The sequence below is a fragment of the Sebastes fasciatus genome, chromosome 13, assembly GCF_043250625.1.
Source record: "Sebastes fasciatus isolate fSebFas1 chromosome 13, fSebFas1.pri, whole genome shotgun sequence".
Classification (NCBI taxonomy): Eukaryota; Metazoa; Chordata; class Actinopteri; order Perciformes; family Sebastidae; genus Sebastes; species Sebastes fasciatus.
Genome location: NC_133807.1, coordinates 31604698 through 31631421, shown reverse-complemented (window position 1 = coordinate 31631421; position 26724 = coordinate 31604698). Strand labels below are relative to the sequence as shown.

At 35.9% G+C, this 26724-nt stretch overlaps 2 protein-coding genes across 14 annotated transcripts; both read right to left on the bottom strand.

The window, feature by feature from the left end:
• Window positions 1–871: 871 nt before the first annotated feature.
• On the bottom strand, window positions 872–17922 carry LOC141781316 (interferon-induced protein 44-like). Of its 8 annotated transcripts, none has more exons than XM_074656983.1 (9): window positions 17811–17922; window positions 17588–17642; window positions 17055–17084; window positions 16822–16855; window positions 16355–16553; window positions 14949–15101; window positions 1508–1679; window positions 1312–1412; window positions 872–1184 (listed from the first exon to the last, which is right to left on the bottom strand). In XM_074656983.1, exons 3-9 carry the CDS (start codon window positions 17080–17082, stop codon window positions 1023–1025), a joined length of 849 nt encoding a protein of 282 aa, XP_074513084.1. In that variant the 5' UTR covers window positions 17083–17084; window positions 17588–17642; window positions 17811–17922; the 3' UTR covers window positions 872–1022. The 8 variants fall into 8 exon arrangements, with proteins under 8 accessions (XP_074513084.1, XP_074513088.1, XP_074513091.1 ...); XM_074656987.1 differs by lacking the exons at window positions 14949–15101; window positions 16355–16553; window positions 16822–16855 and adding exons at window positions 1831–1983; window positions 2423–2621; window positions 10557–10590 and having other exon boundaries at window positions 873–1184; window positions 17811–17920; XM_074656984.1 differs by lacking the exons at window positions 14949–15101; window positions 16355–16553 and adding exons at window positions 1831–1983; window positions 10090–10288 and having other exon boundaries at window positions 875–1184; window positions 17811–17916.
• On the bottom strand, window positions 13881–24191 carry LOC141781313 (interferon-induced protein 44-like). 6 transcript variants are annotated; one of them, XR_012596821.1, is made up of 10 exons: window positions 23978–24046; window positions 23755–23809; window positions 23242–23277; window positions 23027–23060; window positions 22559–22757; window positions 21588–21740; window positions 21265–21436; window positions 21080–21180; window positions 19786–20954; window positions 19120–19723 (listed from the first exon to the last, which is right to left on the bottom strand). XR_012596821.1 is itself a non-coding variant. In XM_074656974.1 (9 exons), the coding sequence occupies exons 3-9, from the start codon at window positions 23273–23275 to the stop codon at window positions 20793–20795; spliced, it is 855 nt and encodes a 284-aa protein (XP_074513075.1). In that variant the 5' UTR covers window positions 23276–23277; window positions 23755–23809; window positions 23978–24046; the 3' UTR covers window positions 19120–20792. The 6 variants fall into 6 exon arrangements, 4 of the variants coding, with proteins under 4 accessions (XP_074513072.1, XP_074513075.1, XP_074513071.1 ...); XR_012596820.1 differs by lacking the exon at window positions 23027–23060 and having other exon boundaries at window positions 19756–20954; window positions 23978–24191; XM_074656974.1 differs by having other exon boundaries at window positions 19120–20954.
• Window positions 24192–26724: the final 2533 nt, after the last annotated feature.

The window sequence follows — 26724 nt, the reverse complement described above, 5'->3', positions numbered from 1 at the left end:
AACCATGGTGAAGCATAATAGGTTTGTTTAGTTGGAAATGCAGTGAGTTCAATAAAGAAAGCATAAAACAACTGACAGTCATTACTGAATTGTTTCAAAGCTAAATAAGAGAAAAAAAATATATACTCTAAAATAGAGCATGTGACACTTCAGGGAGCATAAAAAGAAAATTCACAATTTCGTCAGTACAAAACAAAACATTGATTTCATGTGTAATTCCCAGCCCAGACTCAAATGGTGCACATTTACCTGAAGCTGAATTAACATAGCTTTATTATTGTATATTTAATTTTCATTGACAAGCACCTCCAGCTGCACTCTGCCACGCTCTCTGGTGGACAGAGGTGAAATGAATTCTTCAATAAATTAGATTTCTATTTGTCACCAAATTTTTGTAACCCAGCCAATTAGACCGTTATCAGGCTTTTAAATAGGCGTTAGCATTCGCTATGAGCCCTATAGATGTGAGTCAATAGGGGTCTACAATGCCCACTAGTAGGTTTTTATCATCTATTCACATGGTAGATCACCAAAAGCAGGTAGAATAGAATAGAATAGAATTTCACCGAGGAGACCAGAATTCGCATCCTTTGTGAAACCAACAATGTGTAGTTGTCTTTGTGTTCATTAACCCAAAACACAGTGTTTTGCCCGAAACAGGTTTATTTTGCCTAAACATAAAGAAGTTTTAGTTTTGTTGTCTAAACATAAAGAAGTCTTTTTGTTTGTGTTCAAAACGTGACGTTTCATTTAGTTTTACAACGTGTTAGAAAGTGTTCCTTTTAAGTTTCACTTTCACTTTTACAACATAGTAGGCATAGTAGGTCCCTAATGACCCATATCTATGGTGCCTATAGCGACTAATAATTTAATGAGAATTAACTGATAATTTGTAGCAGATACTATATGCATTACATGCTTGCAACTGAAAACCAAAAAGCCATATTGCCCACCTCATGTGGACTTTTTTCACGATGTGATAAGGAAGATGTAGACTACTACAGCAGTATGTAGGCTTAGATCTACTGGCTGTTGACAAAGTCTTCTCCATAGGTAATCATCCGTCTCAGTGCGCTCAGTATCAGTGTATCAGTGTCATCATTTGGATCGATCTCTGAGTAGTAGTTCTTCACAGGAAAGATGCATTTCGGTGTAAAACCCAGCGCCACATTCAATTCGGCAATCTAAATTTAAACAATTTGACATTTAAGAAATGAAAGTGCTGATCAAAGGAGGTTTTTGTGGTAAAATTTTAAAACGTTATGCAAAAGTATACTCCAACTTGTATAACAACTCAATTACCAGACTTACCTTTTGCTTCAGGTACTTGCTCTTATACACGTTCCTTATATCTGTTTTGACCTCTGGACAGGCATCATCAATTTTGGTGAGAATAGCCAGTTGGGGAATCCCTGTTGATTCAGAGCAGAATCTGATTCAATCAAAATACAGTAATGTTTGTCAGGTTATTTGATTCAAGTTATGAAACTCAGAAACTAACCCTTACCCATGTCTCTAGCTGCAAGTCTGACTTCTCTCATCTTTCTCTCAGTTTCAGCACTCAGTATATTCACTGTGCTGGCAGGGATGACACAAACCAGAACATGAACTTGGTCCTTCAGAGTGGGGGTTTCGTTGTAGTATTGATTATCCTCTGGTATTTTAGAGCAAGGATTGAACTGGAAAACAATGTAAATCAAAGAATAACTTTTGCATGTAAATAGTATCTTTATGTGAATAAAATTATTTATGCAAATCAGATCACAAATCTGGATTATATTACTGAAATATATACAACAAAGTTTAATAAATTCAGTAATTGTACTGTACAGTGTAGCCATCTTTTATGTGCCCCTCCATGGCCAGTTTGATGTCTTCCACAGCAACTCCTTTATTAGTTCCCTGCTCAAGGCCCATGATGTCAGAGAAGGCAAAAGGGTAAAATGTTCCTGGTCGTCCTTTGTGGATTTTGTAAGTTCTGTACTGTAAAACAGAAAAGTGCAGTTATAATGACAATAGTGCCACCTATTGAATAATGTCTACAAAGCAGTTTGTCTGTATGAGGGGTGGAAGTAACAAAAATGTATTGATAAAAATGCAGGTAATGAAGATGCATGTGAATTGAAATATGCAGACATAAAAATGCATGCGAATTGAAAAATAGAGTGATAATTTATCAATTGATTTGATAAAGGTGATTGACATTTAACAGTTTTCTGTATACTTGTCAGAATAAGGCAAGTTTACTTAGACTTTTCTGTATACTTTTCAGTATGAGTCAAGTATACTCATGTATACTTTGTTAAGTATATCTCTGATAAGTACATAAAAAGCAAACTGAAAGTATACACTCGTATATTAAGTTTAAAACAATTATACTAATAGCACACTTGAATAAACTTATTTTTGGTAAGTGTCATACTTTTTGGGTGAAGCTCTTTCCAATTGTTGCATCTTCCAAAGCTTGACCAGTGATTCTGTCTCGTAAAACACTTTCGACAGAGTTGATGAAGCTGGACTTGCCAGAACCAACGGGTCCATAAAGCAGAACTCTGAGCTGTTGGACCTCATCATTATGAGGCTGATAATGCTCCACAAACAGCAGTTCTATCTCTTTATGGCTGTTCAATAAAGAGAGAGATAGATTAGATTTTAGATTACTTGTCTAAAGCAGTTTTGTATATGGTGCACATATTCAGTGGTTGCTGCAACACAAGTCACATTGAACCACCGTGCTACTGAAACTGACAACAAACAGGAAATGACATAACTAAAGGCAGTCTCAACAAAGGAGTGTGTGCAGTTCTGTAGTTTTGTTTTTAAATATGAGAAGAGCCTTTAAACACCAGAGTCAACATCAATTGAACACATCACTCACCCCCACGGTACGCTCCTCCATTCTTTAATCAAAGCTGACAAATAAAGTGTACATGTTGATTTAATACATGAGTCACATTTTAAGGAAATAACTTCAACAGAATTTTTTTTTCAACTTTTGATCTCCTACGCATTTGTCTCGTGAAATAGATGTGCAAAGTGCTCTTCTGATCTGTAAATGTTTAAACGAGGTTCTGAAATATTTTGAGTATCTTACTCTCAGGTTCTGACGGTCCTCCGCCCATGGCTACAATAAGAAATTAAGGCAACATATAAACAAGAAACATTATTACACATTATTTATTACCTAAAACCAAACCAAATGACAACAGAATATTTTAAACTTAATATTTCAGAATATTTATTTGTCAGTTTAGACATATTACTGTTAAACTGACTCAAGTACTAAAATCACTAAAAATATACAATAAATTAAGTGTGTTCAAGAAGGGAAAGTGAAAGAACAAAAGTAAACTAAAAAGACAATTATAAAGTTAACATTTATTTTACTTTCACTTGATGAAAAGAAGTATTAGGACAAAGGCAAAAAAATCACTTCATGAATTTAATGATACTGATGATAAGATGACTGCCCTCAATATCTCCATCCTAAGAAACTTTTATCCAACATTTATCAGTATAAAAAGAAAAATAATTCTTACCTCAGCTGTTGTGCCCGCGGAAAGAAGTGGTGATGGTTTACTTCAAGTAATGACTCTGAAATTGAGAAAGTTGAGGAAGTTTTTATACTGTATTCAAATTTTCCTTTTATCACTTTGACAAATTATGTGACCATAGAACTTAACCCCAGTTTCTTGAGGAACAATTAAAGCAGTTATTTTGAAAAGAAGACATATTAAAGAGTTATTTATGAGACATTCATGGTCAGTATACCTAAGAGCGTAGTAGTTGTTGTTGCCGCCTGTTTGGGGTGATACAGTGGTGCACATCCTGTGAGGACACGCAGCTTTAAATGTTTTGGCATCCTTTCGGTTTCCTTTGGGTCATGTGATTTGAAAGAATAACCTCTCACATGCGCACTGTATGTAGGAACTAACCATAAAGTGACTGCAGTATACTAAGTCACAACTAAATGAGTGAATAGCTGCATGAACTGCTCAAAATATTTAGATTAGAATCAAAAGAATGATGTAGAGCAAGAAATGCTATAATACATTTCCCTCCTACAATCAGGATAGCTTCATTTTCACTTGTATATGTAGATGACTTTGAGGCAGGACTGACAGCAGTGCTCTTCATCTTTACAGAACTAAATGCATTATTATATAACCATCCTAGATTAGACACACTCTGGGCTGTCAGAGGGCCAGGGGATCAAATATACTGACTGCCAGTGGCAGTCTCAGCCTGTCGGAGGGGCAGGAGCGAAAAAAATAATAAGGGCACCAGTTGCTCGCGGTGGGGCACCAGAATGCAGAAGGTGTTCTAGCATGTCGGGCAGCCTTTATGGTGTTGCATCATGCTTTCTCCATTTTAAGTCCACCCTAGAGGGCAATTTATCGCATTTCTACCCTGGAAGGGCACCCTAGCTCTCACTTTATTGAGTTTTCTTCATTTAACCATATGTCATATGTGCTGGAAGGTGTGGTTCACCTAGACAGACATACCCAAAATAAATCAAGAATAGCTCCACAACTACCAGGTCTATATGCATGATCTTGGTCTCTATGGATATGTAAGACCTCAGAGAATTCATCCCCAGTGTCAGTAACACTGTGACTGTTACTATGCCTGAGTAAATTGTGATAAACCAAAGGAATAAATTACATTTTTATCCTGGCCTAAAATATTTTCTAGATTAGACAGTGGATAACACCATGATAGCAATGATGCCACTGAATTCATTCAGCAACTCCTCGACTACAACTGAGCCAAAGCAGTTAAAAATAACACAAAGCACATAGATTCTACAAAGGTTTTAGTCAGGATAGGACCAGGTGGACTCTCCATTTGGCCACTTGGATACCCAAATTTGTGCCAAATGTGTTTTCTACCTCTTGAAAGGGAATCTGGCTAAAACATACTACTGATATCCACTACAGGAGGCTATGTGCACATGGAGCCTGTGGCCATGACATTTACCCTGTGCATCATCACATTCTTCCATTGTGCTCAGTATAAATATCAATAAAAAAAACAACTAAATTGTTTAATTTTGACTCCAAATGGAGTAGATTTATTATAATAATGAAACATGATCAAGTAAAACTTAGATAATAGCAAATAAGATCAATAACAATGTAAATAAGATAACACAAATAATCCAAAGTCAAGTTTGTACATTCAATATAAAAACGGTAAAAATACATTTTCTCATGCGTTGATTTTGTAACTAAAATATTGAAATCATTACCAAACAAACATTGTTTGGAAAACAATACACTTGGAGTGTTGTTTTAGTAGCATTAAGGCCTCGTCTTTTAGAAACTATTTGGAAAAAAGACCACCACAGCATTTTATGAAGTTTTAACACACAGCTCAGCCAAACCCGCTACCGGGTATATCGGGTAGAAGACGTTAAGGGTACCCTTTAGGGCTCTTTATCTAATTTTCTCCATTAGAAGGGCAGCCTAGAGGGCATAGTTATTGCATTTCCCCAGTCTACTGTATGGCTGCCTCAACAATTACATACCGTTTGTGCATTCTTGAGTCATTTCATTATTGAAAGTCTATGATATGTGGGAAAACAAGTGAATGTCTATGGTTCCTTAAATACAAAACTGAAGCCACACTAAAGTTTGTATTTGTAACCATGGTGAAGCATAATAGGTTTGTTTAGTTGAAAATGCAGTGAGTTCAATAAAGAAAGCATAAAACAACTGACAGTCATTACTGAATTGTTTCAAAGCTAAATAAGAGAAACAAAAAACATACTCTGAAATAGAGTATGTGACACTTCAGAGAGCATAAAAAGAAAATTCACAATTTCGTCAGTACAAAAACAAAACATTGATTTCATGCGTAATTCCCCCCCCCCCCCCCCAGACTCAAACGGTGCACATTTACCTGAAGCTGAATTAACATAGCTTTATTATATATTTAATTTTCATTGAAAAGCACCTCCAATTGCACTCTGCCACGCTCTCTGGTGTACAGAGGTGAAATTAATTTTTCAATAAATTAAATTTGTATTTGTCACCAAATTTTTGAAACCCAGCCAATTAGACCTTTATCAGGCTTTAAATAGGAGTTATCAGTCGCTATGAGCCCTATAGATGTGAGTCAATAGGGGTCTACTACGCCCACTAGTAGGTTTTATCATCTATTCACATGGTAGATCACCAAAAGCAGGTAGAATAGAATAGAATAGAATTTCACCCAGGAGACCAGAGTTTGCATCCTTTGTGAAACCAACAATGTATAGTTGTCTTTGTGTTCATTAACCCAAAACACAGTGTTTTGCCCGAAACAGGTTTATGTTGCCTAAACCTAAAGAAGTTTTAGTTTTGTTGCCTAAACATAAAGAAGTTGTATTTATTTTGCCTAAACCTAAAGAAGTTGTAGTTTTGTTGCCTAAACCTAAAGAAGCCTTTTTGTTTGTGTTCAAAACGTGATGTTTCATTTAGTTTTACAACGTGTTAGAAAGTGTTACTTTTATGTTTCACTTTCACAACATAGTAGACCCCTTTTGACCCACATCTATGGTGCTTATAGCGACTGATAACGCCTATTTAATGATCTGATAACAGTCGAATTGGCTGCCTAGCTTCAAAGTGTCTTTCTGATTGGCTACTGTTTGTTATCAATAACAAGACCTAATTAAAGTTTGAATGTTAAATTACTAACTGTTCCATTTGTTTACTCTCATAAATATTATATATATTCACATAGCTTTTGGGCTCCTTGGGAAACTAATGTTATTGGGCATTCAATGAGAAGCTTTTTAATGATATAATACAGAAAAATTATCAATATTAATATGCAGGGGAGACAATTAACCTACAATTAACCTACAATTTAATTGATGGCAAGGGACCTGGATAATAGATAGCCAAAAAAAGCCATATTGCCAACATCATGTGGACTTTTTTCACGATGTGATAAAGCAAGATGTAGACTACCACAGCAGTATGTAGGCCTAGATCTACTGGTTGTTGACAAAGTCTTCTCCATAGGTAATCATCCGTCTCAGTGCGCTCAGTATCAGTGTATCAGTGTCATCATTTGGATCGATCTCTGAGTAGTAGTTCTTCACAGGAAAGATGCAGTTCGGTGTAAAACCCATCGTCCCACTCAGTTCGTCCGTCTAAATATGAAAAATTTGACATTTAAGAAATGAAAGTGAATTAAAAGTTGAAGTGAAGTAACATCTTAAAACGTAAAGCAAAAATATACTCCAACTACAATAACAACTCAATTACCAGACTTACCTTATCCCTCAGGTACTTGCTCTTAGACAGGTTCCTTATATCTGTTTTGACCTCTGGACAGGCTGCATCAATTTTGGTGAGAATAGCCAGTTGGAGAATCCCTGTTGATTCAGAGCAGAATCCGATTCAATCAAAATAATGTTTATCAGGTTATTTGATTCAAGTTATGAAACTCAGAAACTAACCCTTACCCATGTCTGTAGCTGCAAGTCTGACTTCTCTCATCCTTTTTATACTTTCATCACTCAGTATATTTGATGTGCTTGCAGAGATGACACAAACCAGAACATGAACTCGGTCCTTCAGAGTAGGGTCTTTGTTGTAGTATTGATTATCCTCTGATATTTTAGAGCAAGGATTGAACTGGAAAAAAAAAAATTAAATCAAAGAATAACTTTTTCATGTTAATAGTATCTTTATGAGAATAAAATTATATATGCAAAACAGATCACAAAGCTGGATTGTATTACTGAAATATATACAACAAAGTTTAATAAATTCAGTAATTGTACTGTACAGTGTAGCCATCGTTTATGTGCCCCTCCATGGCCAGTTTGATGTCTTCCAAGCAAACTCCACTATGAGTTCCCACCTCAAGGCCCATGATGTCAGTGAAGGCAAAAGGGTAAAATGTCCCTCTGTCTCCTTTCTGGATTTTGTAAGTTCTGTACTGTAAAACAGAAAACTGCAGTTATTACGACAATAGTGCCACCTATTGAATAATGGCTATGAAAAATGGAGTGATAAATTATCAAGTGATTTGATTAATTTAAGCTGATTTGACTAAAACAGTCGTGATATGATGAAAACAGACCCATGTTTCATTATTTTCCCCATCATACATTCATCATTCACAACACAAAATTGCCATTTATCATTTAAGGAAAGGATCAAGGGTGCAAGTAACAAAAAATAATTGAAGAAAAGTGAAGTAATACAAATGCGTATGAATTAATAATGGAAGAGATGAAAATGTTTGTGAACTGAAAAATAGAGTGATAAATTGTCAATTGATATGATAAACTTGATTGACATTTACTAGTGTTGCTGTGATAATCAACTGTCAACCATCATAATTCACAACACCCAAAAGACATTTATTGTTTATAGCACGCAATTGTTGTTACTTCTGCCCTATGAAAAAAGAACACGCCCACTCAGCGAACCGCTGGTTATTGATTGACATTTTGGGAGGAAGTAACAAAAATTGTTACTTCTTTATACTTTTCTTAAAGGGACTCTATGTAAGAATCAGAAATGTCTTGTTAACAGCGACACCTGTGGCCGTTAAATCAACGAAAGTCAGCGTCCTGTTGCTGGCGCTTGTGCTCGCTCTACATAGACATGAAGGAGCATCGCTCAACACAGTGAGGAGACACACGTCAGCTAAAACCACAACATCACTCTATATTTCAGCTGCTTGGCAGTAATGTTAGCTGACCAGACGAAGGTCTCTTCATGAATCAATGCTGATACTAGTGTTGGCTTTTCCTGCTTCAGCCTCCCGACCGCGGCCGGAGGGAACAGGGGAGACACCGGAGTTTTGGTCGGAGACGATAGCGTTTCTCGCTGCGGAGCCCCGTCACTTCACAAGACACGGGAAACCTCTGTTGGTCTGGAGGAGCTGCAGCAGTTATTTCTGCACAAATGTCCACTGTTCATTCACTAGATATTCTCACAGCTAAACTAACTCTTCTGCAGTGTGGAGCGTGCACGCATGCACGTGAGAGGTGGAGCGAGAGAGAGAGAACGAGCGCGGTGTGTGAGTGAAGGCAGGGTACAGCAAAGACTCCGGCACTGGAGACCAAAGCTACGGTCTCCCCCGTGTCCTCCGACCGCAGCCAGGGGGCCGAAGCAGGAAGAGCGAACACTGTTTAACAGACGAGCTTCACTAGATAGAACTTCGTGGTTTTGGTGCTTCCGTGTAGTTTGTGTTGGAGTCTGAGTCTGAACAGCGAGGCCACACGCGAGCACGCATGGAACACCGACCAGCAATGATTTATGCATTTAAGAAGTTACAAAGAGTCCCTTTGAGTACATCTCAATCAAAGGATTAAGTACAAGTAGGCATATAAGCCAAGTATACTTAGACTTTTTGGTAAACTTGTCAGTGTAAACCAAGTATACGTAGACGTTTCTGTATACTTGTCAGTATAGGCCAAGTATACTTAGACTTTTCTGTATACTTGTCAGAATAAACCAAGTATACTTAGACTTTTTGGTAAACTTGTCAGTGTAAACCAAGTATATGTAGACGTTTCTGTATACTTGTCAGTATAGGCCAAGTATACTTAGACTTTTCTGTATACTTGTCAGAATAAACCAAGTATACTTAGACTTTTTGGTAAACTTGTCAGTGTAAACCAAGTATACGTAGACGTTTCTGTATACTTGTTAGTATGAGCCAAGTACTTAGACTTTTCTGTATACTTGTCAGAATAAACCAAGCATACTTAGACTTTTCTGTATACTTGACAGTATAAGTCAAGTATACTTTGACTCTACTGTATACTTGTCAGTATAAGCCAAGTATACTTAGACTTTTCTGTATACTTGACAGTATAAGCCAAGTATAATTAGACTTTTCTGTATACCTGTGAGTATAAGTCAAGTATACTTTGACTTTTCTGTATACTTGTCAGTAAAAGCCAAGTATACTTAGACGTTTCTGTATACTTTTCAGTAAGAGCAGAGTATACATATGTATACTTTTGTTAAGTATATCTCTGATAACTACATAAAAAGCAAACTGACTATTTTAAGTTTAAAGAAGTATACTAATAGCACACTTGAATAAACTTATTTTTGGTAAGTGTCATACTTTTTGGGTGAAGCTCTTTCCAATTGTTGCATCTTCCAAAGCTCGACCACCGATTCTGCCTCGTAAAACACTTTCGACAGAGTTGATGAAGCTGGACTTGCCAGAACCAGTGAGTCCATAAAGCAGAACTCTGAGCTGTTGGACCTCATCATTATGAAGCTGAAAATCCTTCACAAACTGCAGGTCTCTCTCTTTGTGGCTTTTCAATAAAGAGAGAGTTAGATTAGATTTAGATTTTCTTGTCAAAATCAGTTTTGTATATGGTGCACATATTCTGTGGTTGCTGCAGAGTATCACAAACAGCAGTCACATTGAACCACCATTTTACTGAAACTTACAACAAACAGGAAATGGCATAATAAAAGGCAGTCTCAACAAAGGAGTGTGTGCAGTTCTGTAGTTTTGTTTTTAAATATGAGAAAAGCCTTTAAACACCAGAGGCACCACAAATTTAACACATCACTCACCCCCACGGTACGCTCCTCCATTCTTTAATCAAAGCTGAGAAATAATGTGCACATGTTGATTTAATACATGAGTCACATTTTAAGGAAATAACTTCAACACAAATGAAGAATCTGCTGGATTATTTTTACAACTTTTGATCTCCTATGCATTTGTCTCGTGAAATAGATGTGCAAAGTGCTCTTCTGATCTGTATATGTTTAAACAATGTTCTGAAATATTTTGAGTATCTTACTCTCAGGTTTTGACGGTCCTCTGCCCATGGCTACAATAAGAAATTAAGGCAACATGTAAACAAGAAACATTATTACACATTATTTATTACCTAAAAACAAACCAAATGTCAACAGAATATTTCAGGCTTAATATTTCAAAATATTTATTTGTCAGTTCAGACATGTATCTGTTAAACTGACTCAAGTGTGCTGCAACAGCAAACTATTTATTCTTTATGAAATTGTTTAATTCTATTTCATTGAAATCACAGAAAATATACAATAAATTAAGTGTGTTGAAGAAGGGAGAGTGAAAGTACAAAGATAAACTAACAAGAAAATTATAAAGTTAACATTTATTTCACTTTCACTTGATCAAAAGAAGTATTAGGACAGAAGCAAAGAATAATTGTATCACTCCATGAATTTAATGATACTGATGATAAGATGACTGCCCTCTATAGTATTTTCTTCTTCTTTGTTTAACTGCTCTATCCTAAGAAACTTTTATCCAACATTAATCAGTATGAATCGAAAAACATTTCTTACCTCAGCTGTTGTGCCCGCGGAAAGAAGTGGTGATGGTTTAACTCAAGTAATGACTCTGAAATTGAGAGAGTTGAGGAAATGAGGAAGTTTTTTAAACTGTATTCCATTTTTCTTTTTATCACTTTGACAAATTATGTGACCATAGAACTTAACCACAGATTCTTGAGGACAAATTAAAGCAGATATTTATTAATAAGTGAGTTATTTATGAGACATTCATGGTCAGTATACCTAAGAGCGTAGTTGTTGCCGCCTGTTTGGGGTGATACAGTGGTGCACATCCTGTGAGGCTACGCAGTTTTAAATGTTTTGGCATTCTTTCGGTTTCCTTTGGGTCATGTGATTTGAAAGAATTTACCTCTCACATGCGCACTGCATGTAGGAACTAACCACAAAGTGACTACAGTATACTAAGTCACAACTAAAGGAGTGAATAGCTGCATGAACTGCTCAAAATATTTAGATTAGAATCAAAAGAATAATGTAGAGCAATAAATGCTATAATATCCCCCCCCCCCCCCCCCGCCGTCCCTCATCAGGATAGCTTCATTTTCACTTGTATATGTAGATGACTTTGAGGCAGGACTGACAGCAGTGCTCTTCATCTTTACAGAACTAAATGCATTATAATATAACCATCCTAGACTAGACACACTGTAGAAGGATGAAGTTGCCTAAACATGAATGAGCTGTATTTTTGCCGCCCAAACTTAAAGAAGTTGTAGTTTTGTTGCCTGAACCTAAAGAAGTTGTAGTTTTGTTGCATAAACCTAAAGACGTGTTAGTTTTGTTGCATAAACCTAAATAAGTGAAGTTGCAGTTGTGTTGCCTAAACCTAAAGAAGTTGTAGTTTTTTTTGCCTAAACATAGAGAAGTTGTAGTGTTGTTGCAGAAACCTAAAATAAAGTTGTAGTTATTTTGACTAAACCTAATAAAGTTGTTGTTTTGTTGCCTAAACACAAAGAAGTTGTAGTTTTTTTTGCCTAAACATAAAGAAGTTGTAGTTTTGTTGCACAAACCTAAAATGAGAAGTTGTAGTTTTTTTGCCGTAACCTAAATTTGTAGTTTTGTTGCATAAATCTAAAGAAGTTGTAGTTTTGTTGCCTAAACCTAAATAAGTTGTAGTTTTGTTGCCTAAACCTAAAATGTGAAGTTTTACTTTTTTTTGCGTAAAGTTAAAGAAGATGTTGTTTTTTGCTTAAGCTAAAGAGGTTGTATATTTGTTGCATAAAACTAAAGAAGCAAAGTTGTAGTTTTGTTGCCTAAACCTAAAGAAGTTGTAGTTTTTTTTGCCAAAACCCAAAGAAGTTGTAGTTTTGTTGAATAAATATAAAGAACTTGTAGTTTTATTTTTTGCCTAAACCTAAATAAGTTGTCGTTTTGTTGCCTAAACATGAAGAAGTTGAAAGTTTTTTTTTGCTTAAACCTAAAGAAGTCTTAGTTTTGTTGCCTAAACTTAAAGAAGTTGTAGTTTTTTTTGCCTAAACATAAAGAAGTTGTATTTTTTTTTACTAATCCTAAATGAGTTTTCATTTTGTTGCCTAAACACAAAAAAGTTGTAGGTTTCTTTCCTAAACATAAAGAAGTTGTAGTTTGTTTTTTGCCTAAACCTAAATAAGCTTTCATGTTGTTGCCTAAACATAAAGAAGTTGTGGTTTTGTTTTGCCTTAACCAAAAGAAATTGTATTTCTTTGCCTAAACATAAAGAAGTTGTACTTTTGTTGCCTAAACCTAAATAAGTTGTAGTTTTGATGCCTTAACATAAAGAAGTTGTATTTATTTTGCATAAACCTAAAATGAGAAGTTGTAGTTTGTTTGTTTTTGCCTAAACCTAAATAAGCTGTTGTTTTGTTGCCTAAACACAAAGAAGTTGTAGTTTTTTGTTGCCTAAACATAAAAAAGTTGTAGTTTTGTTGCATAAACCTAAAGAAGTTTTACTGTTGTTGCCAAAGTTAAAGATGATGTTGTTTTTTGCTTAAGCTAAATAAGTTGTAGTTTTGTTTCATTAACATAAAGAGGTTGTATTTGTGTTCCATAAACCTACAGAAGTGAAGTTGTAATTTTGTTGCCTAAACCTAAAGAAGTTGCAGTTTTTTTTGCCTAAACATAAAGAAGTTAGAGTTTTTTTGCCTAAACATAAAAAAGTTATATTTTTTTTGCACAATCCTATATAAGTTGTCGTTTTGTTGCCTAAACACAAACAAGTTTTAGTTTTTTTTGCCTATACCTAAAGAAGTTGTAGTTTTGTTGCATAAACCCAAAATAAAGTTGTAAATCGTTTGCCTACACCTAAATACATTATCGTTTGTTTTGCTTAAACCTAAAGAAGTTGTATTTTTGTTACCTAATCTTAGAGAAGTTGTAGTTTTTTAGCCTAAACATAAAAAAGTTCTATTTTTTTTTGCACAATCCTAAATAAGTTGTTGTTTTGTTGCCTAAACACAAACAAGTTTTAGTTTTTTTTGCCTAAACCTAAAGAAGTTGTAGTTGGGGTTTTTTGCCGAAACATAAAGAAGTTGTATTTTTGTTGCATAAACCTAAAATGAGAAGTTTTAGTTTTTTGGTTAGTTTTAGTTTTCACTGGTCCAAAAAAGGTTGAGAACCACTGGAATAATGCAAAAAATCAAATGCATAGAAAGAGTGATACAGCCTATTCAGACTTTATTCAGCAAGGTAGAGGTATGATAATATGTAGCAGATACTATATGCATTACATGCTTGCAAATGAAAACCAAAAAGCCATATTGCCCACCTCATGTGGACTTTTTTCACGATGTGATAAAGCAAGATGTAGACTACCACAGCAGTATGTAGGCCTCGATCTACTGGTTGTTGACAAAGTCTTCTCCATAGGTAATCATCCGTTTCAGTGCGCTCAGTATCAGTGTATCAGTGTCATCATTTGGGTCGATCTCTGAGTAGTAGTTCTTCACAGGAAAGATGCAGTTTGGTGTAAAACCCAGCGCCGCACTCAATTCAGCAATCTGAATTTGAACAATTTGACATTTAAGAAATTAAAGTGCTGATCAAAGGAGTTTTTTGTGTTAACATTTTAAAACGTAAAGCAAAATTATACTCCAACTTGAATAACAACTCAATTACCAGACTTACCTTTTGCTTCAGGTACGTGCTCTTATACACGTTCCTTATATCTGTTTTGACCTCTGGACAGGCATCATCAACTTTGGTGAGAATAGCCAGTTGGGGAATCCCTGTTGATACAGAGCAGAATCTGATTCAATCAAAATACAGTAATGTTTGTCAGGTTATTTGATTCAAGTTATAATACCCAGAAACTAACCCTTACCCATGTCTCTAGCTGCAAGTCTGACTTCTCTCATCTTTCCCAAAGTTTCAGTACTCAGTATATTCACTGTGGTGGCAGAGATGACACAAACCAGAACATGAACTCGGTCCTTCAGAGTAGGGTTTTTGTTGTAGTACTGATTATCCGCTGATATTTTAGAGCCAGGTTTGAACTGGAAAACAATGTGAATCAAAGAATAACTTTTGCATGTAAATAGCATCTTTATGAGAATAAAATTATTCATGCAAAACAGATCACAAAGCTGGATTGTTTTACTGAAATTTATCCAACAAAGTTTAATAAATTCAGTAATTGTACTGTACAGTGTAGCCATCTTTTATGTGCCCCTCCATGGCCAGTTTGATGTCTTCCACACCAACTCCTTTATTATCTCCTTGCTCAAGGCCCATGATGTCAGAGAAAGCAAAAGGGTAAAATGTCCCTGGTCGTCCTTTCTGGATTTTGTAAGTTCTGTACTATAAAACACAAAAGTGCAGTTATAACAACAATAGTGCCACCTATTGAATAATGGCTACAAAGCAGTTTGTCTCTTTGAGGGGTGGAAGTAACAAAAATGAATTGATAAAAATGGAGGTGATGAAAATGCATGTGAATTGAAAAATGCAGTCATAACAATGGATGTGAAATAAAAAATGGAGTGATACGTTATCAAGTGATTTGATTAATTTAAAGCTGATTTGACTGAAACAGTTGTGAAATGATGAAAACAGACCCATGTTTCATAATTTTTCCCATCATACATTCATCATTCACAACACAACATTGCCATTTATAATTTAAGTAATGAAAATGTGTTTCAATTAATAATAGAAGAGATGAAAATGTATGTGAATTGAAGGATAGAGTTATAAATTATCAATTGTTTTGATAAACTAGATTGACATTTAACAGTGTTACTCTGATAATCAACTGTCTACCGTTCATCATTCACAACACCCAACTGATATTTATCATTTATACTTCTGCCCTATAAAAAAAGAACACGCCCCCTCAGCGAACCGCCGGTTATTGATTGACATTTTGGGCAAAAGTAACAAAAAATTGCGATAAATGTGAATTGGGTGTTGTGAATAATGAACTGCCGACAGTTGATTATCAGAGCAACACTGGTAAATGTAAATCAAGTTTATCAAATCAATTTGCAATTTATCACACAATTCAAATGCATTTTCATCACTTTCCTTTTCTTCAATTATTTTTTGTTACTTCCACCCCTCATATGTCTCTTGATCACTAATTTCATCGCAACTAGTTGTTCAACTGCTGCTCACCGGATCTGTGTAAAGCAATCATCTTTGCAGGTGCACATTAAAATACTAGCTGTAATAAAAGTTTTACAGTTCATGAAATACATGACCTCGGATAAACCACACTGAAAAGTGATTCACTTTAACAGGCTACTATATCAAAAAGTAAGCACAACTACAAGCCAAGTATACCTCTCCTATAAGGCAAGAATACTTAATTATACTTTTCTTAAGTAGATCTCGATCAAAAGATTAACTACAAGTAGGCCTATAAGCCAAGTATACTAAGACTTTTCTATACACTGGTCAGTATGAGCCAAGTGTACTTATGTATAATTTCATTAAGTATATCTCTGACAAGTACATAAAAAGCAAACTGAAAGTATACACTCGTATTTTAAGTTTAAAAGAAGTATACTAATAGCACACTTGAATAAACTTCTTTTTGGTAAGGGTCATACTTTTGTGGTGAAGCTCTCTTGAGAGATTGCATCTTCCAAAGCTCCAACAGTGATTCTGCCTTGTAAAACACTTTCGACAGAGTTGATGAAGCTGGACTTGCCAGAACCAGTGAGTCCATAAAGCAGAACTCTGAGCTGTTGGACCTCATCATTATGAGGTTGATACATTTTCAGAAACCGCAGATCTGTCTCTCTGTGGCTGTTCAACAAAGATAGAGTTAGATTAGATTTTAGATTACTTGTCTAAAGCAGTTTTGTATATGATGAATGTATTCTGTGGTTGCTGCATAGTGTCACAAACAGCAGTGACATTGAACCACCATGTTACTGAAACTGACAGCAAACAGGAAATGGCATAACTAAAGGCAGTCTCAACAAAGGAGTGTGTGCAGTTCTGTAGTTTTGTTTTTAAATATGAGAAAAGCCTTTAAACACCAGAGGCACCACAAATTGAACACATCACTCACCCCCACGGTACGCTCCTCCATTCTTCAGTCAAAGCTGACAAATAAAGTGCACATGTTGATTTAATACATGAGTCACATTTTAAGGAAATAACTTCAACACAAATGAAGAATCTTCTGGATTTTTTTTGCAACTTTTGATCTCCTATGCATTTGTCTCATGAAATAGATGTGCAGAGTGTTCTTCTGATCTGTATATGTTTAAACAATGTTCTGAAATATTTTGAGTATCTTACTCTCAGGTTTTGACGGTCCTCCGCCCATGGCTACAATAAGAAATTAAGGCAACATATAAACAAGAAACATTATTACACATTATTTATTACCTAAAACCAAACCAAATGACAACAGAATATTTGAAGCTTAATATTTCAGAATATGTATTTTTGTCAGTTCAGACATGTTACTGTTAAACTGACTCAAGTGTGCTGCACCAGCAAACTATTTATTCTTCATGAAATTGTTTAATTCTATTTCATTGAAATCACAGAAAATATACAATAAATTAAGTGTGTTGAAGAAGGGGAAGTGAAAGTACAAAGATAAGCTAACTATAAAATTATAAAGTTAACATTTATTTCACTTTCACTTGATCAACAGTAGTATTAGGACAGAAGCAAAAATTAAATTGTATCACTCCATGAATTTAATGATACTGATGATAAGATGACTGCCCTCTCTAGTATGTTCTTCTTCTTTGTTTAACTGCTCCATCCTAAGAAACTTTTATCCAACATTTATCAGTATAAATAGAAAAAAAAATTCTTACCTCAGCTGTTGTGCCCGCGGAAAGAAGTGGTGATGGTTTACCTCAAGTAATGACTCTGAAATTGAGAAAGTTGAGGAAGATTTTTGTACTGTATTCCAGTTTTCTTTTTATCACTTTGACAAATTATGTGACCATAGAACTTAACCACAGTTTCTTGAGGACAAACTAAAGCCGATAATTATTAAGAAGTGAGTTATTTATGAGACATTCATGGTCAGTATACCTAAGAGCGTAGTTGTTGCCGCCTGTTTGGGGTGATCTACAGTGGTGCATATCCTGTGAGGACACGCAGTTTTAAATGTTTTGGCATCCTTTCGGTTTCCTTTGGGTCATGTGATTTGAAAGAATTTACCTCTCACATGCGCACTGCATGTAGGAACTAACCACAAAGTTACTACACTATACTAAGTCACAACTAAATGAGTGAATAGCTGCATGAACTGCTCAAAATATTTAGATTAGAATCAAAAGAATGATGTAGAGCAATAAATGCTATAATTCACTTCCCTCCCACAATCAGGATAGTTTCATTTCCACTTGTATATGTAGATGACTTTGAGGCAGGACTGACAGCAGTGCTCTACATCTTTACTAAACTAAATGCATTATAATATAACCATCCTAGACTAGACACACTGTAGAAGGATGGCAGTGATGGTCACATGATTTTGCACCATAACGTCAGCGCAGCAACAAAATATAGTTTAACAAATAATGCAAACCAATTGGATGTACAGTACTTGTTGAGCCATTTGATTCCATTAGAATGACAAATGCTGACCTCTGGTGGATATGTGAAGGCACGTTCATGGAGAAAACACAAAACATGTTCAATTTGAAAAATTCAGCGTATACACAATCCTGCTATCCTGTTACTGCAGACCTTCCACTCTGGACTGTCTTTACCAGAGGGCCAGGGGATCAAATATACTGACTGCCAGTGGCAGTCTCAGTCTGTCTGAGGGGCAGGGGCGAAAAAAGTAAAAAGGGCACCAGCTGCTCGCGGTGGGGCACCAGAATGCAGAAAGTTTTCTAGCATGTCGGGCAGCCTTTATGGTATTGCATCATGCTTTCTCCATTTGAAGACCACCCTAGAGGGCACTTTATCACATTTACTTCACTGAAAGGACACCACTCTGAAATATAGTAGTGAAGAACTGACACACTTCAAAGGGCAGAAAAAAGAAATTCACAATTTGGTCATTACAAAAAAAACATTGATTTAATGTGTAATTCCCAGCACGACCTCAAATGGTGCACATTTACCTGAAGCTGAATTAACAAAGCTTTATTATTTATTTAATTTTCATTGACAAGCACCTCCAATTGTACTCTGGTGAAATTACTCCTTCAATAAATTACATTTTTATTTGTCACCAAATTTTTGTCACCTCAGTTTAGTTTTGGGGGTTTCTTGAAAAATATTATTACATTACCATTGTATCCCATAATATTGTATAATACTGCAGGAATCACAGTCTAGTGTATGGACTAGAAGGAATGAAGTAAAAGGAGACTAATGACAACTTTCATTTTTGTTTGTTATTTATTGTGGTTTTACTTGAACAACAGTAACTGTAGCACACTGTTTCAATATATAGCAGGTACAAAATATAAAATACTGTTGGAACAACAGGTATAGCATATGTAATCAGTAGTCTAAAAAAGTTTCACTTTACAAACAAATTCACCCAATTTTATTATTTATTTGATCGGCTAATCACCAGATTCATGATTACTGAGAGACTACATTAGAAATGACCACCTGAATAAACAAAGCACAACTAGCACATAACCTAATATTGTAGCATTTCTCAACAGGGATGGTACTGCCCCCCCCCCCCAGGGGCATGAAACCCAGACAATTAGACTGTTATCAGGCTTTTAAACAGGCGTTATCAGTCGCTATAAGCCCTATAGATGTGAGTCAATAGTGGCCTACTACGCCCACTAGTAGGTTTTAGCATCTATTCACATGGTAGATCACCGAAAAAGGTAGATATAGAATAGAATAGAATTTCACCCAGGAGACCGGAGTTCACATCCTATGTAAATCCAATTTGTTTTTTCCTAAACCTAAATAAGTTTTAGTTTTATTGCCTAAACCTAACGAAGTTGTAATTTTGTTGCCTAAACCTAAAGAAGTTGTATTTTGTTTTTGCCTAAACATAAACAAGTTGTAGTTTTGTTGCATTAACTCAAAGAAGTTGTACTTTTGTTGCCTAAACTCAAAGAAGTTGTAATTTTGTTACCTAAACCTAAATACGTTGTGGTTTTGTTGCCTAAACCTAAAGAAGTTGTAGTTTTGTTGCATAAATCTAAAGAAGTGAAGTTGTAGTTTTTTTGCCTAAACCTGTTTTTTTATTGCCTAAACCTAAAGAAGTTGTAGTTTTGTTGCATAAACATAAATAAGTTGTAATTTTTTTTGCATAAACCTAAAGAAGTTGTAGTTTTGTTACCTAAACCAAAAGAAGTTGTAGTTTTGTTGCCTAAACCACAAGAAGCCTTTTTGTTTGTGTTCAAAATGTGACGTTTCATTTAGTTTTACAACGTGTTAGAACGTGTTCCTTTTAAGTTTCACTTTCACTTTTACAACATAGTAGGTGTAGTAGGTCCCTAATGACCCACATCTATGGTGCTTATAGCGCCTGATAACGTCTATTTAATGGCCTGATAACAGTCAAATGGGCTGCCTAGCTTCAAAGTGTCTTTCTGATTGGCAGCTGTTTGTTATCAATAACGAGACCTACGAGAAGCTATTCACATAGCTTTTGGGCTCCCTGGGAAACTAATGATAATGATTGTCCAGCTGTTCAGAGTAATCAAATCTGTTATTGGGCATTAAATTACAAGATTTTAATGATATAATACAGGATAATAATCAATATTAATATTCAGGGGAGACAATTAACCTACATTTTAATTGATGGGGGGCAGTAAGGGACCTGGATAATAGATGGGGGGGCACTGAAAAAGGTTGAGAATCACTGGAATAATGCAAAAATATCAAATGCACAGAAAGAGTGATAAAGCCTATTCAGACTTTCTTCAGCAAGGTAGAGGTATGATAATTCGTAGCAGATACTCTATGCATTACATGCTTGGAAATGAAAAGCAAAAAGCCATATTGCCCACTTCATGTGGACTTTTTTCACGATGTGATAAAGCAAAATGTAGACTACCACAGCAGTATGTAGGCTTGGATCTATGGGTTGTTGACAAATTCTTCTCCTTCGGTAATTATCTGTGTCAGTGCACTCAGTAGCAGTGTATTAATGTCATCATTTGTCCTGTTCTCTGAGTGGTAGTTCTGCACAGGAAAGATGCTGTTCGGTGAAAAACCCAGCCTCGCACTCAATTCGTCCGTCTAAATTTGAACATTTGACATTTAAGAAATTAAAATGCTGATCAAAGGAGGTTTTGTGCTAAAATTTTAAAACGTAAAGCAAAATTATACTCCAACTTGAAAAACAACTCAATTACCAGACTTACCTGTTGCTTCAGGTACGTGCTCTTATACACGTTCCTTATATCTTTTTTGACCTCTGGACAGGCTACATCAATTTTGGTGAGAATAGCCAGTTGGGGAATCCCTGTTGATTCAGAGCAGAATCTGATTCAATCAAAATAATGTTTGTCAGGTTATTTGATTATGAAACTCAGAAACTAACCCTTACCCATGTCTCTAGCTGCAAGTCTGACTTCCCTCATCTTTCTCACAGTTTCATCACTCATTATGCTCACTGTGCTGGCAGAGATGACACAAACCAGAACATGAGCTTGGTCCTTCAGAGTGGGGGTTTTGTTGTAGTGCTGATTATCCTCTGGTATTTTATAGCAAGGATTGAACTGGAAAACAATGTAAATCAAAGAATAACTTTTTCATGTAAATAGTATCTTTATGTGAATAAAATGATTTATGTAAAACAAAACACAAAGCTGGATTGTATTACTGAAATATATCCAGCAAAGTTTAATAAATTCAGTAATTGTACTATACAGTGTAGCCATCGTTTATGTGCCCCTTCATGGCCAGTTTGATGTCTTCCACAGCAACTCCTCTGTTAGTTCCCACCTCAAGGCCCATGATGTCAGTGAAGGCAAAAGGGTAAAATGCCCCTGGTTCTCCTTTCCGGATTTTGTAAGTTCTGTACTGTAAAACAGAAAAGTGCAGTTATAATGACAATAGTGCCACCTACTGAATGATGTCTACAAAGCAGTTTGTCTGTGTGAGGGGTGGAAGTAACACAAACTAATTGATAAAAATAGAGGTGATGAAAATGCATGTGAATTGAAAAAGGGAGTGATATAGTTATATAGTTATCAAGTGATTTGATTAGTTGAAAGCTGATTTGACTAAAACATTTGTGGTATAATGAAAACAGACCCGTGTTTCATTATTTTCCCCATCATACATTCATCATCATTCACAACACAAAATGTAAGTGGATTTTTGATTGACATTTTGGGAGGAAGTAACAAAAAATCGCGATAAATGTCAGTGGGTGTTGTGATTTCAATTATGTTTTGTTACTTTCACCCCTCATCTCTTGCTCAGGCGCAGGCGCACATTAAAATACTAGGTGCAAGAAAAGTTTTACAGTGCATGAAATACATGACCTCGGTTTAACCACACTGAAAAGTGATTCACTTTAACAGGCTACTATATCAAAAAGTAAGCACAACTACAAGACAAGTATATCTTTCTGTAGGCCTATAAGGCAATAATACTTAATTATACTTTTCTTAAGTATATCTTGATCAAAAGATTAAGTACATGTAGGCCTGAGTACACTTAGACTTTTCTGTATACTTGTCCGTATGAGCCAAGTATACTTGTGTATACTTTTCTTAACTATATCTCTGATAACTACATAAAAAGCAAACTAAAAGTATACACTCACATTTAAAGTTTAAAAGAAGTATACTAATAGCACCCTTGAATAAACTTCTTTTTGGTAAGTGTCATACTTTTGTGGTGTAGCTCTCTCCAGTGGTTGCATCTTTCGGAGCTCGATCAGTGATTTTGCCTTTTAAAAGACTTTCGACAGAGTTGATGAAGGTGGACTTGCCAGAACCAACGGGTCCATAAAGCAGAACTCTGAGCTGTTGGACCTCATCATTATGAAGCGGATACTCTTTCACATACTCTAGGTCTCTCTCGTTGTGGCTGTTCAATAAAGAAAGAGTTAGATTAGATTTTAGATTTACTTGTTTAAAGCAGTTTTTTATATGATGCACATATTCTGTGGTTGCTGCAGAGTATCACAAACAGCAGTGACATTGAACCACCATGTTACTGAAACTGACAACAAACAGGAAATGGCATAACAAAAGGCAGTCTCAACAAAGGAGTGTGTGCAGTTCTGTAGTTTTGGTTTTAAATATGAGAAAAGCCTTTAAACACCAGAGGCACCACAAATTGAACACATCACTCACCCCCACGGTACGCTCCTCCATTCTTCAATCAAAGCTGAGAAATAAAGTGTACATGTTGATTTAATACATGAGTCACATTTTAAGGAAATAACTTCAACAGAATTATTTTTCAACTTTTGATCTCCTACACACTTGTCTCGTGAAATAGATGTGCAAAGTGTTCTTCTAATCTGTATACGTTTAAACAATGTTCTGAAATATTTTGAGTATCTTACTCTGAGGAAGGGGTTTTGACTGTCGTTTGCCCATGGCTAGAATAAGAAATTAAGGCAACATGTAAACAAGAAACATTATTACACATTATTTATTACCTAAAACCAAACCAAATGTCAACAGAATATTTGAAGCTTAATATTTCAGAATATTTATTTGTCAGTTCAGACATGTTACTGTTAAACTGACTCAAGTGTGCTGCACCAACCAAATTATTTATTCTTTATGAATTTGTTTAATTGTATTTAATTGAAATCACAGAAAATATACAATAACTTAAGTGTGTTGAAGAAGGGAGAGTGAAAGTACAAAGATAAACTAACAAGAAAATTATGAAGTTAAGATTTTTTTCACTTTCACTTGATCAAAAGAAGTATTAGGACAGAAGCAAAAAATAATTGCATCACTCCATGAATTTAATGCTACTGATGATAAGATGACTGCCCTCTCTAGTATCTCCATCCTAAGAAACTTTTATCTAACATTTATCAGTATGAATAGAAAACAAATCTTACCTTAGCTGTTGTGCCTGCAGAAAGAAGTGGTGATGGTTTACCTCAAGTAATGACTCTGAAATTGAGAAAGATGAGGACGTTTTTTAAACTGTATTCCAATTTTCTTTTTATCACTTTGACAAATTATGTGACCATAGAACTTAACCACAGATTCTTGAGGACAAATTAAAGCAGATAATCATTTAGAAGTGAGTTATTTATGAGACATTCATGGTCAGTATACCTAAGAGCGTAGTTGTTGGCGCCTGTTTGGGGTGATACAGTGGTGCACATCCTGTGAGGCTACGCAGTTTTAAATGTTTTGGCATCCTTTCGGTTTCCTTTGGGTCATGTGATTTGAAAGAATTTACCTCTCACAAGCGCACTGTATGTAGGAACTAACCACCAAATGACTACAGTATACTAAGTCACAACTAAATGAGTGAATAGCTGCATGCACTGCTTAGAATATTTAGATTAGAATCAAAAGAATGATGTAGAGCATTAAATGCTATAATACATTTCCCTCCCACAATCAGGATAGCTTCATTTTCACTTGTATATGTAGATGACTTTGAGGCAGGACTGACAGCAGTGCTCTTCATCTTTACAGAACTAAATGCATTATTATACAACCATCCGAGACTAGACACACTGTAGAAGGATGGCAGCGATAGTCACATGATTTTGCACCAAAACGTCAGTGTAGCAACAAAATATAGATTAACAAATAATGCAGCATTTATGGTATTGCATCATGCTTTTTCCATTTTAAGACCACCCTAGAGGGCACTTCCATTTTCTCCACTGGAAGAATACCCTAGAAAGCACTTTATCACATTTTATTCACTGAAAGGACACCCTAGAGGGCACTTTATCACATTTTCTCCACTGGAAGGGCACCCTAGATGGCACTTTATCACATTTTCTCCACTGAAAGGACACCCTAGAGGGCACTCTATCTTGTTTTCTCCACTGGAAGGACACACTAGAGGGCACTCTATCTTGTTTTCTCCACTGGAAGGACACACTAGAGGGCACTCTATCTTGTTTTTCTCCACTGGAAGGACACCCTATAAAGGGCACTTTATCTTGTTTTCTCCACTGGGAGGGCACCCTAGATGGCACTTTATCACATTTTCTCCACTGAAAGGACACCCTAGAGGGCACTCTATCTTGTTTTCTCCACTGAAAGGACACCCTAGAGGGCACTCTATCTTGTTTTCTCCACTGAAAGGACACACTAGAGGGCACTCTATCTTGTTTTCTCCACTGAAAGGACACACTAGAGGGCACTCTATCTTGTTTTCTCCACTGAAAGGACACACTAGAGGGCACTCTATCTTGTTTTCTCCACTGGAAGGACACACTAGAGGGCACTCTATCTTGTATTCTCCACTGAAAGGACACCCTAGAGGGCACTTTATCACATTTTCTCCACTGGAAGGACACCCTAGAGTTGGAAATGTTGTAAATGCAGTCAGAGAAGAGATTATTTAATCACAGACAAAGACTTTGTGATAAGAAGTAGCATTAGGAAACAAAACAGTCATTGGGGAATAAGAACATCGTGAAATGAAAACAGTTTGGAAAAATAACATTTTGAAATAAAATCTGCAGGAATTAAATAAAAAAAAAAACTTTCAATAAACACATATTTTGAAAAGTTTAGAATTAACTAATTGCACATTCAATCTGTTGGATTATTTATAATTTATTTCACAATGTTTTTCATTTAATCTTGCACACTACAGACAAGCATATTTTTTTTTATTATTCCACAAAGTAAAATAGAATTTTTTTTACTCAATTTCAAACTCAACTAAAAAGCATGTATTGATGCCTCACGTAATATAATAATGATATACATGATAATATATGAACAACCCTGTCTCCTAACAGTTACATTCCCATACAACGACACTGCCTTCGCGATTACATTTAGAGAGAAATGTATATTCTCCCAAAGTACGGTCACAGTTTTAAACGTGGTTAACGTTGTGAATTTAAACAAAAGTACTTGATAAGTTAAGTAAAAGATCAGGGTTTGGGTTAAAGGAACAGTGTGCAAGATTTAGTTGTATCTATTGGCAGAAATATAAGATTATATTATTGTTTTCTTTAGCATATAATCTCCTGAAAATAAGAATTGTTGTGTTTTCGATACCTTAGAATGAGCCGTTTATATCTACACATGGAGCGGGCCTTCTATCCAGAACGGAAAAAACACTGTGATCCGCAGTTAACGTCCGTCACTCCACTCAGCCGCCGGGAAACAGGACACAGGAAACCTCTGTTGGTCTTGAGGAGCTGCAGCATTTATTTCAGCACAAACTGCAACTACCACTGAACATTTACTTGATATTCTCAAAGCTGAACTAACTCTCTCCCTTCTTCACCACTGCATTCATTCGCCACCGTTGTCCCTCTCTTGCTTCACCACTCACACTCTACGCACTGACTCTGCTAGACTCCAAATGACCTACGCTACTCTTACAACAGCTCTAGATAGGGCCAATCGCATTTTCAGGTCAGCCAGCGTATTTCACCTACAAGCCTTGCACACGGGGGAGGGGGCAATCTGCAACCTCACCGCTAGATGCCACCAGATGTTACACACTGCTTTAAAATATGTTTGTTACGTAACAAACGTAGGTGACGTAAGTGTTTTCACACTGGACACAGCGGTCTCCTGGGTGAAAGTCCCGTGTTTGTTTGACCCATCCATCCGCCCCGAGTCCCGACCTCGTGAGTTTTGAAGTGGGGAGGCCAGCTTTGGACGATGTAGGCTAATACAGTGTTTCGCACAGGATTTTGAGAGACTGTGATGGGTGACCTCAGAACATTCCAGGGTCATGCTCACCCGGACGAACATTTTCAACATTTTAAAGTGAAATGCATCAATCCAGAGCACTTTGAGAGCAAAATGAAGAGGCTAGATCTCTGAAGAACTTGGTGCTCCAGTAAACAATTTAATCATAAAGGTTGTAC

Coding starts and splice junctions, on each gene's coding strand:
- LOC141781316 (XM_074656983.1), bottom strand. CDS start 17,082: ATGGGCGGAGGACCGTCAAAACCTGAGA. Junction 16,554..16,821: donor TGGAGGAGCGTACCGTGGGG/GTGAGTGATGTG, acceptor TTTGTTGAACAG/CCACAGAGAGACAGATCTGC. Junction 15,102..16,354: donor AAGAGAGCTTCACCACAAAA/GTATGACCCTTA, acceptor TGTGTTTTATAG/TACAGAACTTACAAAATCCA.
- LOC141781313 (XM_074656970.1), bottom strand. CDS start 24,062: ATGCCAAAACATTTAAAACTGCGTAGCCTCACAGGATGTGCACCACTG. Junction 21,181..21,264: donor ACTTGCAGCTAGAGACATGG/GTAAGGGTTAGT, acceptor CTGAATCAACAG/GGATTCCCCAACTGGCTATT. Junction 20,955..21,079: donor GCACGTACCTGAAGCAACAG/GTAAGTCTGGTA, acceptor GTTCAAATTTAG/ACGGACGAATTGAGTGCGAG.